This window comes from Zingiber officinale, chromosome 4B (genome assembly GCF_018446385.1).
Source record: "Zingiber officinale cultivar Zhangliang chromosome 4B, Zo_v1.1, whole genome shotgun sequence".
Lineage (NCBI taxonomy): Eukaryota > Viridiplantae > Streptophyta > Magnoliopsida > Zingiberales > Zingiberaceae > Zingiber > Zingiber officinale.
The window spans coordinates 140,266,814-140,282,936 of NC_055993.1; the positions used below are offsets into that span (position 1 = coordinate 140,266,814).

General features: G+C 38.4%; 2 protein-coding genes across 2 annotated transcripts; both read right to left on the reverse strand.

Annotated features, from left to right (window-relative positions):
* Positions 1 to 32: 32 nt before the first annotated feature.
* LOC121977173 (probable plastid-lipid-associated protein 14, chloroplastic) lies at positions 33 to 4,982 on the reverse strand. Its single transcript, XM_042529737.1, has 13 exons — positions 4,557 to 4,982; positions 4,419 to 4,462; positions 4,249 to 4,327; positions 4,015 to 4,131; positions 3,698 to 3,880; positions 3,537 to 3,623; positions 2,232 to 2,338; positions 2,045 to 2,132; positions 1,750 to 1,830; positions 1,581 to 1,657; positions 1,218 to 1,353; positions 883 to 945; positions 33 to 781 (listed from the first exon to the last, which is right to left on the reverse strand). The coding sequence occupies exons 1-13, from the start codon at positions 4,836 to 4,838 to the stop codon at positions 140 to 142; spliced, it is 1,986 nt and encodes a 661-aa protein (XP_042385671.1). The 5' UTR covers positions 4,839 to 4,982; the 3' UTR covers positions 33 to 139.
* Positions 4,983 to 9,747: 4,765 nt separating this feature from the next.
* Positions 9,748 to 15,459, reverse strand: LOC121977174 (CTP synthase-like). The gene is made up of 21 exons (XM_042529738.1): positions 15,174 to 15,459; positions 14,044 to 14,123; positions 13,779 to 13,865; positions 13,569 to 13,619; positions 13,367 to 13,484; positions 13,166 to 13,222; positions 12,985 to 13,049; positions 12,817 to 12,900; positions 12,655 to 12,705; positions 12,500 to 12,562; positions 12,356 to 12,402; positions 12,190 to 12,259; positions 12,027 to 12,089; positions 11,463 to 11,552; positions 11,311 to 11,349; positions 10,977 to 11,204; positions 10,800 to 10,885; positions 10,673 to 10,721; positions 10,506 to 10,586; positions 10,332 to 10,425; positions 9,748 to 10,209 (listed from the first exon to the last, which is right to left on the reverse strand). The coding sequence occupies exons 1-21, from the start codon at positions 15,289 to 15,291 to the stop codon at positions 10,004 to 10,006; spliced, it is 1,827 nt and encodes a 608-aa protein (XP_042385672.1). The 5' UTR covers positions 15,292 to 15,459; the 3' UTR covers positions 9,748 to 10,003.
* Positions 15,460 to 16,123: the final 664 nt, after the last annotated feature.

Consider the following 16,123-nt stretch of genomic DNA (forward strand, 5'->3'; position numbering starts at 1 on the left):
ATGCACTAGAGTTTTCTGCCAAACTCACTGTGTAAAACTCAAAGTGCTGCTGGATTGAGAATATGATGCTATATTTGTACAGAGGGGAACAGCCTTAAAAGAGTCTGGAAGAATTTACATATTGAAAATCTTTTGGATTTTAGACATTCTCATTTACAGAACACGATCTTGTGAAGAGCAAAGCCGACCCACTGATTCCGCGAAGAACCATCATCCTCGAATCTACATAAGTACCGCAAACGAATTTAGACACGTCGAACATTTCAAACGGGATCTGTGTGCGGACCTCCTGAAGCACTTTCTTGGCGGCATCGGCACTCAATGAGGAAGAATCAAGTTTCAACGATACATCGATATCATCCATGGTAAGTTTAACAGCTGGAAGGCTGGAGGGAAGCTCTTTAAGATTGTCCATCCCTTTCCATTTCCTACTGGACAAGTGACCCGACGCGGAGTTGTGGATGGCAAACCTTCTGCTTTCTTCGCTATCCTCTTCTTTCGGGTAATGCCTTCTCCCAGGGCAAATCCTCACAAGAGACTTTACCTGCAAACTTCCAGTAGGCCCAGACTTGTCGTGCGGCCAATGAAGTGTTGGTATGATCTTGAAGCTTATATTAGATACAAGTGAAAAGCTGCGATGATCTGGAACTGAAGCTTGTCGCAAAGTTAGGTATGCATCATCGATAAGGACTCTCGGGGTAGTTTGTCTAAGAGTTAATCCAATATGCCTTCCCGTGGAGTATAACAACCTCCACCTACCGGGTAAGAAGTTGAGCCAACCCTGCAAGGTCACACGAATGCACAGGAAAATTACCTCTAAGCTCACTGAATTTATGCATTATATATTTTCCATGACTTACAATAGTAAGTCTGGATAGATACCTTTGTTCTAGGATTTGGATTCAGCAACTCCATCAGCTCTATGAAATAAGCAATCCTACTTCGCTGTAATATGGCAAAAACAATATTAAGATCGAAGTTGTAATTAATATTGACAGGATCAAGATCAAAAAAGTGGATGATATCCACGAGACTTTAGATTTTAAAAGAGGGGTGCTCATACTTTCTTATGGCTTTTGTCCTGACTATTTGGAGTTGGCTATATGGATCTTATTGTATTCTACACAGCTTGTTTGTCCTAACCAAAACTAGTGTGGTAATCATGTGCATAATTTGAGATTATACATGAAATATAAAAGAAATGTGTGGTCCATCACCTGATGACCAACGTAGATGTAATCTTCTGACATCCGAACGGTAGTTGAACCTAAACCCCATCGGATCAAATCCATGGAAGGACCTGTGCGCCACTTAGGACCACATAAAAATGGATGCCTTAGTGCGTCCAAACAACTGCATGGAAATTCAAAAAAAAAAAAAAAAATTATCACTAGGGAGTCTAAGCAGAACCGAGCATAAGGTTACAAGTTTGCAAATACACTCACTGAAGTTATGTAGTTACACTAATGTAATGTTACATGTGTGACATCGTAAAGTTCAGCATCCAACTATTTTCAGTTTTATATTTCGCTCTAGGGGCGAATGATAATTCTCTCTGTAAAGTCATGTTCGGTTTATACCTTATCCTCTTAGAAGGTTTCAAAGCCAGCAACTGCGAGAGAAGGTTCCAACCAGCACCCCAGTTCCTATCCATTATCTATAACATAAAAATATAAAGACGAACTCTTTTTAGCAAACCAGCTTTCTCTACATCTTACAAGAAATTTAGAGAGTAGGTGTACATTTAACCTGCAAACCAGGATTGCCAGATGGTGAATCTCGACACAGAATTGGCAAAAGGAACTCACGCAAACATGACGGGTCATTTCCCTGCAAATAAAATGTATAAATTATCATAAAGAAGATACAGAAGTGATTAAATCTAGTAACACTGGAAGGCCTTTTTATTCTTAGGATATTTATAATAATGATAATTTGATTCCTCTATTTACATGCATAAAAGCATTACAATATGTCTATTCCACTGTACTGATATGCAGTTCATTTCTCCAAGGAGTTGAAGTAATTTTACAAATTAACAAACCTTTGTCAAGAAAGACTTAAACTTTAGAAAGATCGATGCATCCATTAGCTCCTTCAGAATCAGTCTTGCCATGATGAAACCAACACATCTATAACAGAAAAGACAATTAAAAATTGCAGCAAGAAACTTCCATAGTTTCTGGTAGAACAATTCTTCACATTTGTTCACCTCGTATTTATCACTATACCTCATATCAAACGCAATCATCAATTTCCTCCTGTCATTGTTCACCTCATTGGTGCTATGGTTTGGATTGCTGTTGTTGAAATCAGCAGCATTTCCAAGGATACCTATCTAATAACATAAATATCATCTAATTCAAATGATGTTGAAACTAAATGAACGGAATCCCTTTATGCAGTGTATACAAACTTTAGTAAGAAACACCTCAACAATGAACATTGAATATCTATCCATATTATCTGCAGTTCGAAATAAACTTCAAAGAATGGCTTCACCTAAGGGAAAATCATATTATCTAAAGCATCCTCATTTGTCCTCAGCTGCTTCAAAACCATTCTACAAGGAAGTGAGACTTGATATGAGACAAGCCAAGACTCACCATGTTCGAATAATGAAATAAGTAGCTCAGCTCTAGTTTGCAGCAGTCTAGTATGATCAGTTAACAAGAAGATGTGCCCAAGAAATCCTGAGTAAGAACCAGAAGAGTAAGCGGATATGATCAGAATGAACACATAGGATAAGCTGGGAGATGGCACTAACCATGGTTTTGATAGCTACTTTAGTTTAGTTTGGAGCAGAAAATTATTGTATCTGAGAACTCCCTCGATAGGTTCAACCACTAACCATGGTTTTAATTTACAATTTTGAAAAATTGTAAATTAACACACACATTATACATTCAATAAGCAACTAAGGTACATGCAGGTCTATGTTATATGCTTTCTGCAATTCCATGTTTGTGTAGTTTGGCAATAACCAGAGTTGTGAATTTGGAAGGCATATCTCTCATGTGTTAATGTAAACAATGTGGTAGTATACCTTGAGAAAAGAAAGCAATGCAACCTGTATGCGGGTACATTAAAGATAGTAAGTGGTTTTGATCAGCTACCTTTGCTTAAAGCGAGGATTCTAGAGGCAGTAGGAAGGGCAAAACTCAATTTTATTTAACGCAACTAAAATTTATCTCTTGACAGAAATGTCATAGTTCCCGACAACAATTAAATTGTCAAAAAAAATCACTGAAGGACTTTCAGTTTTTAGAGCTAAAAGCTTGTACAGGAAAAAACAACTAAGCAAGAGATTTACTCTTCTTCTAAATCAATTAAGATTTTAACAAGATGTACAGAATGTGAAAAAGGAAGGTATAGCCTACCTCAAAAAATTTAGCATAATTTACTAAATCTAGCTACATAGAATTAAATAATATAAAAACTCAAAAATACCAGCAATAGATTGGCAAATTCTAGTTAAATCAAGCAAACACTTTCCAAATAGCAAAAGAAAGTATAAATAGTAAAATCTAACTTACTTTAACATGTTTGTCAACGGGACTGATATGTACATTCTCTAGCCTTAGTTCTGTATGAGCTAGCCCATGACTATGCAAGTAGTTGACCTACAAAAAACCACAAACGTTAATATAATCCATGATGAAAAAAACAAATGTACACACTAATACAGTTTGCTCACTGCAATGAGAAGATCTCTCATTAAAATTCTGGTGAGGCGATGTTGCCGGCTAACAGCAGGTCCACCTGTTGTATCATCCCCAACCCTCCTAAGACACTCGTCATCTAGTGCCAAAGTAACTTCCAACGTGGGAAGCCAATCTGAGAGTTGAAGCCAATGTCTCAGGGAATAACTACCATGATACTGCAGAAAGAACCTAGCATATTAAAATACTCTGGCTAAGGGCTCGAATAATCGACTATCTAAATTCATGATTTATTTTGTCGTTCCTAAATATGTTATAATACCATGGTAAAACATAAGATGTTAGAACTTACTCCGTGCACCAATGTAAACGGGATATTGTCTCCAATGTCTGAGGAGAACACATAACCATAGACTTGCATTGCATAGGAGTGATACATAAGCTTGCGCCGAGCAAGTTTCTTCAGAACCTGAAAACAATGCCATGTCGGGGTCTTTCAGTAGTTATATCATGTGTATTACTTCTAATCAAATACTGGAGCAAAATCACTCCATTGATTTAGCAAAAGAAGCTCAGTCCAGCCGACCTCCAATGCACGCTGACCTCTGCGCTTCGCTTGCACAGTAGTCAGTTGCCGAAGCACTACCCTCGATTTGTAAAGCGAGCTAAAGTGGTACAAATCCATCAAAATCCGAACTTTGGCCTTCGTGGGGCATTAGAACAAGTTAGGCCAAAAGCGGGGAGAATTCTACTCACCTATTGGGATCACAAACAGTCGCCTCGAAGATCAACTCGTCAGCCTACGCAATAAGAAACAAACCGAGAGAATAAGCGCCTTAGATTTCAAGAACAAGAAAAGTCAACATTTTGCTTGAAGAACAAGCCATAACCCACCCGTCCATGAAGACCGACGCTAACTTGAGAGGAGATTGCAAAATCAGACATCCTGAACTTCATGACGGGTCCGATCTGCTCATCGGCCTCCAACGCCGGTTTACCGGCGCCAGACGGAGCGGTGGAGTCGATCTTCCGGAGAGAGCACGTGGCCTGACTTCTCCGCATAATTCTGGATCCCCAAGAACGCCGAGAGCAAGGGAAGGGAGAAGAGGTGAGGGGCGGAAGGCTGATCCGGAGCGCATCGCGCGCGGGGAGGAAGGAGACCCCGCAAAGCGCCATGGCGGTCGGTCGGGAGGCCTAATGAAATTGGAGCAGGAGAACCGGAGAGGGGAAGGGAAGGGGGAAGAATAAATAGTGGGGAGAGCGGGAGGTGGGGAACGAGGGCGTTGCGTGTTGGGAAGAGGCAGAAGCGTTGCCCCATGAGCTCGCTGCGCGTCCACCTCGAGCAAATATCTGCAACCGAACCGCCGGTCGAGATACCGAGCCCGGTCGGTTCGTTTCACCCGTCAACCATGAATGTGGTCGACAAGCCATTCGAGTTCGCAATGATTCGAACCGCTTCGAACTGGATTTTAGTCAAATCTAGAAAAAAAACTCATTTTGCCCCCTATATTTTATATTTTTAAAAAAATCTCTTTTTATTTTTTAATAATCTAGTATCCACGCCTTACTACTCAACTAATCATTTAAGGGACATTTTAATAACATTTGCAAATATAAAAGGAAAAATGATGACAATAGAATTAGTATTTTGAAAAAAAAAAAAAAGTATGAGGTAAAATACTTCTTATATAAATAAAAACAAAGAGCCATGGGATAGAAACACTGAGAAGGAATTGAATTGATTGCTTCGACACAGTAGGCATGTAACAAAACAATCAAAGCAAGGAGAGACTGCGTCTCTAAAGAAACTAGAACGAGTAACATCAGAATCAAGTTGTCCTTGACAATCTTGTATCCAAATGTGAATCTTATGACAAAAGAAACAAAAGATGGCAAAACAAGTTGTGAATTGGTTTATTTTTCCTCATTTTCTTCCTGCTTCCCGTATCGGCGGTTGAACTTTGCGATCTGCCCAAGGCTTTTGGCCATCTGGCGCCTAGCTCTCAAATGGTAGACTTTACCAACATTGCTAATTCTGGTCATCATAATATTCATCAATCTACCACTTTGAGTCACATATGAAATCCACTGCCTTTGAGGATGTACCCCTTTCTTCATCTTGTTTTTTTTGCTGCCATGAAAAAAGACAACCTTGAAACAAAAGGGAAATGGAAGTAATAGCTGTAGTTTACAGAATAAAGGCACTTTTAGCAAGCATGATTAAAATGGTGAAGAACTGGTAGGATATCATTTGAAGCCAGTATAAAATGATCAAAGATATATATCATTTGTCTATATTAATCTGATTGTCAGATAACAGAATGTCAAGTAATGGATCAGTTTCCCGGGAAGGATCATGCCAGTCAAAACTTTGATGCAAATTCAATTGGGGCTAGTAACATTAGACACATTGATTCGTCAAAGAAAATTCAAATAATTTTTCTTCATATACGAAACAATTTATATCATGAACAAAGACATGATGGTCAGACAACAGCCTATATACTACAAAATTGTTAGCAACAGACAAAAACACATTAAGCAATTGACATGTATTTTGCTAACTTAATTAGATTATGGATTATTAAAAGAGATTATTGGAACAAGGATATAGAATATAATGAAAATTTGTATGAGATAATGATCTATAGACTATCAATTGAAAGTTACATGTATACTTTGCAGTCGCTCCCAATTCGGTTGACATCTAGGCAACAGGTTTGTTTACTGATCCTGTCCGAATCGCTGAACCAAAGGACGCTGGGCACGCGGCACGCTCCTAGTCGATGGGGTGAATCTCCGGCTGATCGAACGAAGCTCCGGCGATCCTGCACGAAAGTCTAGCCGGGAAGGGGTTCCCGGCGACGACCCTCCGACGCTCAAGTCAAGTAAATGGTGGAGAAAGTGGCTGCCAAATTTGTATTACGCGTACCTTTGGCGAAGTAATAGCTTCTTTATATAGGACGGAGAAGGAACTGATGCATGCCCGCCGAGGTGCGTACGTGTCAGCAACCTATACCACGGTATGCACTTGTCAGAGAGCTTACCTGACACCATGCTGCCACAGTCCGAGCATGTTCTTTGATGGGACGGCAGGACCACCCGTTGTCAGACTAGAAGTATGGCATAGCCATACGACTTGACGGCTGTCAGAAGATGTCCCCGTCTTTTACCCACCGTCTGACTGGGGTGTTCGGCCCGCCGGGCGGACGATGAACGTCGTCCGGACGGCCTTGATTCTTTGCGCCGTCCGGGCGGCACCTCCTTCCGCTCGGTCATTACGTACTGCTTTATTTGAGCGTCGGAACCCTGGTCCCTGCCAGGGTGCCTTTTACTATCAAATTTCCCTTTCTTCTGAATCCGGTCGGCTCGCCCTTTTCCGGCGAGCCACTGGACCCTTTGACCTCCTCTTAGCGTTGACTCCTTCTTATGGGGTTCCGGATTTTTACCGCCGGATCATTTACTAAGCAGGGAAAAGTATTGAACGAAGATAGCAAGACAATGTATATACACAAACAAATATGCTTAATCAACCAACTTGGGTTGGTATAGAAAGGAGTGATAGTCAAATCTAATCTCAGAACTTTAAGTGGGATTAGGCATGTTGTCAGTACTCCAGTGAAGGAGATCCTCATTAGCCTCTGACCTACAGGGGAGTCTCTATAAAGAATGGAAGGAAATCATCAACAGCAAGCAAATACAATATATGCATTGGGAGAGGTGGCTTGACCACACTTTGTGATCAAGGAGTAATTGCAGTAGTTGGTTAGCTAGTAAGATTTTTATGTAAAGGGAAAGGTGGGAAATGAAGTGAGAAGAATTATGTCTCTTGTTCAGATAATATTGTTAAGGAAAACAAAAGGAAAGTAGAATAGTTTCCCTTTGCTTTACTGATATCAAATACAATATATGCATGCAGCGATAACCTATTGCTTAGTTATAGAATACATTAACAGTTAAATGCTATTGTCCAATTAAATCAAACAAAATACCATTCAATCCATGGTTCGTCGGAACGGACGTGGAACTGCCGGGGCGTTCCGGCACGTGAAGGCCTCACGCCGTTCCAAAGTTCCGGTAAATAACGTTGCTCGCAGATGCCATTCTCGGACGTTATAACGGAAAAAAGAACGGATCGGAACGGCCGGAACGGATCGGATTGGAAATGATTACCTTGGATGAATCGGACAACGACGTCGGAGGCGCTCCGGCGTGGCCTGATCTAGCAGCTCACGGGGCGGGCACGACAGCGCGAGAAGAAGAAGAAGGCGGCGGCGGCAGTTTAGGGTTTAGGCGACGAGAAGACAATGCTTATATCATTTTGATAAATTTAGAACTTGGAATTTAGATTTTGATAAACAAAATTTATTTTTCTAAAAATATAATCATTTAAAAATATAATATAATAAAATTCATTTTAAATTTTTTAAAAATCTAAACAATTCTATATAATCATATAAAATTATTTTCGTATTAACTATTAATTATATTATTATTATATTCTAAATAAATTTAATTAGATTAAATTTTAATTAGTTTTACATATAATTTTGCTTCGCTACCAAACAAAATTTGTGTTGCCTCGCTGCGGGTCATGCCAACGAATCACCCCAGGCCGGACCCGAGCTAGACCTCGATCAGATCCCAACCGGATCGTGGTCGAATTTTGGTCGTATTTCGGACGAATCATGTCTTGTTGGATCGAGGCCAATTGTGATCAAAGTCTAGCTACAATATGGCCCAATCCGGTTGTGGCCCAATCGGGGTCCAGCATCGGCTGGATTCTATCTGCGATTGCATCGATGAGCTGCAATCCTTTTTGAGTTCACATTCTCTTAAATTGTAATTTGAGTCAGACAGACACCTGAGGTCGTCAGTGGTGGGAACGGAAAAGAATGTGCATTTTAAACGGATACAATAGACTAAATAATAGAGAAAAAAGAGATTCATTGAAGAGAGTAAATGATAAAACAATTATCAGCATCAAGGTGAAAGAATATCACCGTTACACAATTAAGTATAGCATATAGAGAATTAGGACCGTAAATAAATCAAACGTTCGTAATAAATCTGGTGTTCAATTTAGTAAGAATTTATTTATGTTCGTTTAATATACATAAAATTAATTAAACAAATAAACTTGAATAGCTCGTTAAGTTAAACAAACAAGTTTGAATACATATGTGTTCAACTAGTTAATGTTAGTGAACAATATTCACGAATCATATTTATTAATAAAACTCTTTCCAATGTGCTAAATAAAAAATACAATAAATAGATAGATAAATTTAAATTATCAATCTTAATAATCAATCAAATAATTAAACAAACTTAAATTGAGAGCTTGATAACATCTAAATGAATCAAGCTCAAGGTAAACTCGAACCAAGCTCAAGCCAGGCTTGAATTGAGAACTTGATAACATCTAAACGAACTAAGCTTAAACTAAGGTTCAAACAAGCTCAAGCTCATAAAAAATAAATCAAGTCAAGCTTGAACACTCATTTTAAAAGTTTGATTTATTTTAAGTTCGGCTTGACTCGATTATCTTATAAGAAAATCTTGAACACCCCAAAACTTAGACTCGATTCGGTCCGATTTATTTACAGTTCTATATAGAATCAAATCAATTAAGAGTAGATCTATATAGTGTGAAACAAATCAGTTAGTGCCGACAGCAGGGGAAAAACGCGTACCTGCATTAGGGTGCTGACGCCACTGTTACAGGAGGATGAAGAGGTCGAACAACACGTCAACACGGAAAAATTCAATTCTCCCTTTACCGACAGTATCCCAACATGACTAGGGGTCAATGGAATCCACCAGGGGTCAGTGGGATCCATCCAATTTCAGTCAACGTTGGACGTTGGGGTAAACGCACTGCACGTATATCCTAATTGGAATATCAACCCACATAGTTTTATAATTATTAAAATATCCTTCTAAATCTTCAGAATAATGCCGATGGTTTTACTGAAATAATAAAAATCTAATAACAATAAGACTTAATTTTTTGAAAAATTTTAAAAAAACTTTTCATCCCACCCAAAAATAATTAAAAAAATATTTTCTACAAATCAAGATATACTTCACAACCAAAATTTTAAAAATAAGTTAATTCTTTATACAAAAAAAGTTATACCAAAGTCCCCCTCAACGAAGCCAAGAGGAACAAGGATGTTTGCTCTCTCGTAAAACCTTAGAACAACCCCATGCCTCTTAGTCCCTCGAGTTCGCAAACTTCTTCCTCGATGGAGCGCGAAGAGTAGCCTCAACACGAAAGAACAACGAAAGTAGACACGGCAAAAAAAGGGAGCAACAGATGCACATCACTGCAAAAATCACACATGCACACCATTGCCATTGATGCTGTTGGCATGGTAGTTTCCATTGGCGAGGCCATTGGTTAGCTTCTTCAAATTCCCATTCTGGTGAGGTTTTAGTGTCACGGGACCATTCGTCGAAGGGAGTCTAGGTGGTGCTGCATCGGAAGCGAAAGGAGTTCTTAGCAAAGCATTGAGCTGGCCGCTCGAGGCGGCGATTAGTCCTGTCAAACATTTTGAGAGAGCAACATTTAGTTGAACAAACCTAAAGGGTGCAATGTCATAATCTAGAATTAACCATTCTGAACCATCCGCGACAGGATTATTTCTAAGATATGGCATTTACCTAAGAAAAGAGCAGATGGTTTTCCAGGTCTAGATTTGAATTCTGGATGAAATTGCACTCCGATAAAATAAGGATGATCGGGGAGTTCAATAACCTACAGAAGTTGGTAGCATTTCGGGTGTCAGGACGGAATTCAAAATGTATTCAAGAATGCAAGAATGATCTTCTGTGCACCTCCATTCGCTTTCCGGTTTCATCTTTACCGACAAAAGCAAGTCCAGCCTTCTCAAATTCTGGGACCATATCTGGATTTACCTATCAAAAATGTAATCCACCTATTTCAGTAGTGATGGTTCGAGAACAACACCTAGAGATCGTTGGCTATTTAAAAGTGAACTGACCTCATATCGGTGCCGATGTCGTTCGTCAACAAAATTAACATTGCCGTACCTATCCAAAGTGATACAATAATTGAAGTATGTGAAAACACAAAAAAAAAAAAACACCAAGGAGAGTATCAGTTATTACAGTTTCGCAGCTTTACAGTTAGGGACTTCAAAATATGTCGTCCTAGATCCAAGCCTCATCGTAGCGCCCATATGAGTTTTAGAGCCCTTGAGATTGCATTCGATATTCATAAGGCAACACGAGCCTGAATACATCTAATCAAAATGACATATAGAGGTTAGTATATTTATTACTTACCTCAGGCATGAAGATAATACACGGTGTCTTTGTATCAGGGACAAACTCTGTACTATTTGCATATGGCAACTTCATAACAGATCGAGCAAATTCAATCACAGCAATCTGCATTCCAAGACAAATTCCAAGATAAGGCACTTTGTTTTCACGAGCATATTTAGCAGCAAGTATTTTTCCTTGCACGCCCCTATCCCCAAAACCTCCTGGAACTAGTATGCCATTTGCTGCCTGAATCAAGCCGTTAACAATGTGATTAGATGCAAACACAGCATTAAAACCTCCACATCAAAATCATATAAGCTGTGGCGATTTAAGATAGCTAGAGCCAACGCACTTTCAATAGACCCCAAGCTTTTTTGTGGACTTCAGGAGCCTGTGTAAGGAAGCAAACATTGTCGTAAAAGAAAGCCATCAGGTTCAAATAAAAGAGTAAGAAAGCCTTATAACAAAAAGGTGCTGAAGGCAGAACATGATTGTAAAGCAAACCTCTTTTTCAGTAGTTTCTTCAAGGTCAGGAGATGCTATCCAATCCACAACCAGTTTCCTTTGGCAAGCAACAGCAGCATGCAAAAGTGCCTGACCAAAAAGGTTCATGAGCTAAACAACTACAAATGAGTATCTACAAAGATACATCCATATTGCTATCGTCCTAACTAATTATTAGTTATCAACAAATGGTCCCAAACAAAGTATGCATACAACTCTAGCAAATTTACCCTACACATAGCAGTTAATTTTGATATCTTAGTAATGCCAGAAGAACCATGAAAGCAGTCTAACATATTTAGACTCCACTTGTCAATTGATTAGTCCAACAACAGTAGCTTGCATATAAAACATTGCTGTTAGCTGATTTGACCAGCTATATCAATGATCATGGCAGCTCATAAACTATAACTACCTCTCCGAGAAGCACAGGACCATTAAGAATATTATTAATCTTTACTTGAACATAAAGAATGAGAGCTTTTGCTAAGATTATAAAATATTACAGAACATCTATAAAGAAAGGGGAATGATAGGATGTAATTAGAAATGTATTTATCTCACCTTCAAGACCGAGAGATAAGCATCAGAAAGACCAGTATATTTTCCTACCATTGCAATTCTGACCTGAGAAATCAACGGCAAATCCTCTCACTGGTGAACAAGTCTATAGTAGTGGAAAAAATAGGGCAGATAAGAATATAAATGCAGAAGAGAGGGAACCGACGGGATCCTGCAACGTGTCACATATTTCAGCCCTTCTTGTCCATTCATCCAACCTAGGTTCCTTAGCAACTCTATATATGCCAACAAATGAAACACTGAGTTTTAGTTAATCACAAACCAAAACTATCCTTGAAAAAAGAAATATTTTGAGTGTGTATCATGCAGACCCTTGGAGTTGTAAAATTTTTATGAGAGCTTCATGTGCCTTCTGCTTCTGTAAAATGATCCATGCCATTGGCCATATTTTGTTAGTTTAAACAAGTTGCATAAAGAATGTAGAAGCACATGATAACAAGAGTTGTGTGGTTCACCTTCAATAATAGAGGAATGTGCCAAATGTTCGTAACGTCATGAAGGGTGACAATATTAGGTACCTGCAAAAGGATTATTTGATCACTTAGCATCACGAATATGCACACAATCATAGTCATCTCAAAAAAAAATTGTGGGAAAAAAATCATAGTACCGGAACATGACAAAATTGTGAAAGTTTTTCTTTAACATTTTCCTCCAGTGGCTGTCATAATCATTGTAGTAAAATTATCAAGAATCAATTGGTATTGATGAAAAAAAAACCTTACAAGAGACACAACAGAGCAATAGGTCAAGAAGGGAGTAGCTGACAAACCTTTGCACTGCGACATGCCAAAATATTTGGTGTTAATCCAAGTCCTCTTAGACCCCGAACACTATGTTGGGTTGGCTTAGTTTTCTATAGGGGTACAAAAATATTATTCTATTAATAAAATACTAGCTAAATTAGGAAAGATTAATGACATTTACACTAATTCTTTACCTGCTCACCAACAACATTCAATACTGGTACGAGGCTGACATGAACCAGACAGAAATTACCAGGGCCTGAAGTACAATAATGGATTGCAAATATCATATAGTGAACCAAGAGCAAAAAAAAAAAAAAAGCTGCTCTACTGCTGTAAAGGCATCTTAAACAGAAGCAAGTACAGCTTTCTCACCAACACGGTAAGAGAATTGACCCAAAGCTTCAATGAAGGGCATTGACTCAATATCACCTGTATCAATATGCTACTGTCGTTAAAAGTATGACATGAACAGTTTGCTCATATGCTATACATGCATCAAAAAGGATTTTCAGACAGAAAGAACTGTGATATATTTCATTCAAACTGTTTGAGGACCCTAGAAGCAACTTCTACCTATTGTTCCACCTAATTCTATGACACAGACATCAGCAGGTCCTTCGTTGCCATCCACGGGTATCATTGCTACGCGTTCAATCCACTCCTGTATCTCACCAGTAATGTGTGGGACAACCTAAAAAGGAAATGAAGAGACTGAGAATCTAAGAAAACACTAGGCATCTTAGGATCAAAGCTTTGGTTCCAAAAAGACACGTACCTGAACTGTTTTTCCAAGATAGTCACCCCTCCTTTCCTTGTCAATGACAGACTACCACCAAAAATGACGATTACAATGTAATTATAATTAGGTTAGGAATAAATGTAATGTGAAAATGACATGAAAAATAAGAGAACCAATGTTGATTGTGCAAACTTGCATATCATAAATTAACATCACTTAGATAGATAAGCTTTATTATCTGCGTGCCTGATAGATTTTCCCGGTAGTGATATTATTATCACGAGTTAACTTGATATCAAGAAACCTTTCATAATTTCCAAGATCCAAATCCACCTACCAACAAAACAATAAATGAAGTGCAATAATTTAGATTTCCGCCACATAAAAAAGAAAAATATTAGTGATATTTTGCTACCATTGGTATACGTGAAAGTCAATGTGTCATTAAATCTTTGAAATTAAACCGACGTAGGACGGTAGGAGGCATATGAGAACTTGAAGAATACTTTACCTCGCCACCATCGTCTAAGACAAATACTTCCCCGTGCTCAAATGGAGACATAGTTCCAGCATCAGTGTTTAAATAAGGATCTGCATGAGTTCCATTATGAACAAAAAAACAAAAGTTAGCTACTTCTAAGTGAAGAAATGGTGTGATATCAAAAAAAAAAAAAAAACAGAAAAACAATACTTCATATTACAACGTCTTTTGCATAAAGTAGACATAAATTCAATTAATATTCAGAATACGACGAATCTTAATGCAAAGATGGAAAACAACAGTTACATGAATGACCTATGAATCTCCACCTCCGAGCGTTTTTCATTTTTTCTCCACCTTTTTTTTATTTGAAGTGTAAAAAAACTACAGTGGAACATATTTGTTTGTATTGACTATTGACCTGAAATAGCTTAAAGGAAATATCCAGCCAATCCTTTTGCGTCTCAGCTTTGCAGCACTGCTATTGAGAGAGAGAAGTCACATAAAGTTTTATCGGTGTTCTTTATCAACTTTTCTGTATTGAAAACTTGTTCTTTATCATCTCAATGCATTAAATCATTCGACTTCAACCGGAAACGAAAGTGGAAGAGAAACTGAACCAGGTCATTGTACATGAGAGACACTAGTTGACAACGACCAAACTGCTGCTGGAATGACAGAAGCACCAACCGATGGCCTTCAAAAGAGTATTCTATTACCACGACGAAAGAAAAGACGAAAGGTCTTTGCAAACAAATTTCTAAGACGGTCATTTGATCCTTTCCTACAAAGCTACGAGAAAAAGTCTAGTTTCTGGATGGTTTAACAAACAAAACCCCGACTGCTGAAAATCACGAGGAAAACAAAGGCCAAAACGGTTCCTGCTATACGAGAAATGACGATTAAGTTCCAAATCAACCTCATTAACGAAAAAGGTCCTTCCTTTGGGTTAGAGGACAAACAAATCAAACAAAAAGAAGATAAAAGGCGTTATTTACATCTAAGGGAAAACTCAAAATAGCGCCCATTTTTTTCCCCAAAAGAAGCAACGGCAACAGAAAATCGAGAAGATAAATCTCATTTCAGCGGGAGGGGAAAAAAACTTTCTTCTTTTTGCAACCTTTTTGTCTCAAACTCAAGGGGAAAGGCAAAGCAAGTACCAATCTTTATGGAGGTGACGCGGAGGCCGCATGCCTTGAGGAGGACTCCAATACTGCTCGCCGTCACCCCTTTGCCCAATCCGCTCACCACTCCTCCGGTCACCAGCACGTACTTCATCTCCTTTCCGCGAGAAAATTCACGCAAATCGAAGGAGCGTGAGCAAGATGACGAGGCCAAGAGCAAAAATGAGCGCGTCGAGAACAGGATCCCTCGCTTCTCCCTCGCGCTTCCTCGCTCGCTCCAGGAAATAGGAAACAAGGACGATCCGATTAGGCTGCGGAGGCGGGGGATTAAATACCCTCTCGCAACCAAAAACCCTGGCCTTCCAACGAAAAAAACAATTATTTAATATATTATTTTCAAAATACTCCCAAAAATATTCTTATTATTATTTATAGTCACATGTATCTCTTTTTCTTTACTTTTTATCTTGTTATAAAAATCAAAAGTTTGATTTTTGTTTCTATTAAAAAATTGATAAAGAGATAGAAAAGGTTTTCAAACATTGCACCTTTACTAGATTAGGGTTTCACATTGAGAACTTGGTAGGTGTTTTTTTTCATATACTTTTATACTTTTGAGGAATGTAGTCGTTAGAGGAGTAAACTTATAGAATTTGATCCCATGTTCTTATTTATTATCGTCACCTACTATCATATGTCCAGATCATTATTTTACTTTCCGCTCTCCCAAATAAATTGACCATTACTATTTACTTACGATTTATGAAGATGTATTGATTGTGTTGCCGACATAATTATAAAAAAATTATTAAACTCAAATTTTATCTTTAATATCACTATTTTTTATTTGAATGGCTGTTTGACCCATACTAGATGGTTCACATTCCTTTTCCAAGTATATATAGAATGGACCTTTTGATTACCACTATCGAATCTTATTTCTTAGGCTTCATTTCTCATTCCTTTTGGCTTTTTTTTTAATAATA

Bases quoted from the DNA above. Each gene is read 5' to 3' on its own strand.
- LOC121977173 (XM_042529737.1), bottom strand. From the start codon at position 4,838: ATGGCGCTTTGCGGGGTCTCCTTCCTCCCCGCGCGCGATGCGCTCCGG. The intron at 3,881-4,014 runs GTAAGTTCTAAC...TTCTTTCTGCAG, and splicing joins CGTTTACATTGGTGCACGGA to TATCATGGTAGTTATTCCCT. The intron at 782-882 runs GTATCTATCCAG...GTGACCTTGCAG, and splicing joins ATCCAAATCCTAGAACAAAG to GGTTGGCTCAACTTCTTACC.
- LOC121977174 (XM_042529738.1), bottom strand. From the start codon at position 15,291: ATGAAGTACGTGCTGGTGACCGGAGGAGTGGTGAGCGGATTGGGCAAA. The intron at 11,553-12,026 runs GTGAGATAAATA...CTTTTTGGTCAG, and splicing joins CTTATCTCTCGGTCTTGAAG to GCACTTTTGCATGCTGCTGT. The intron at 10,587-10,672 runs GTCAGTTCACTT...CATTTTTGATAG, and splicing joins GACATCGGCACCGATATGAG to GTAAATCCAGATATGGTCCC.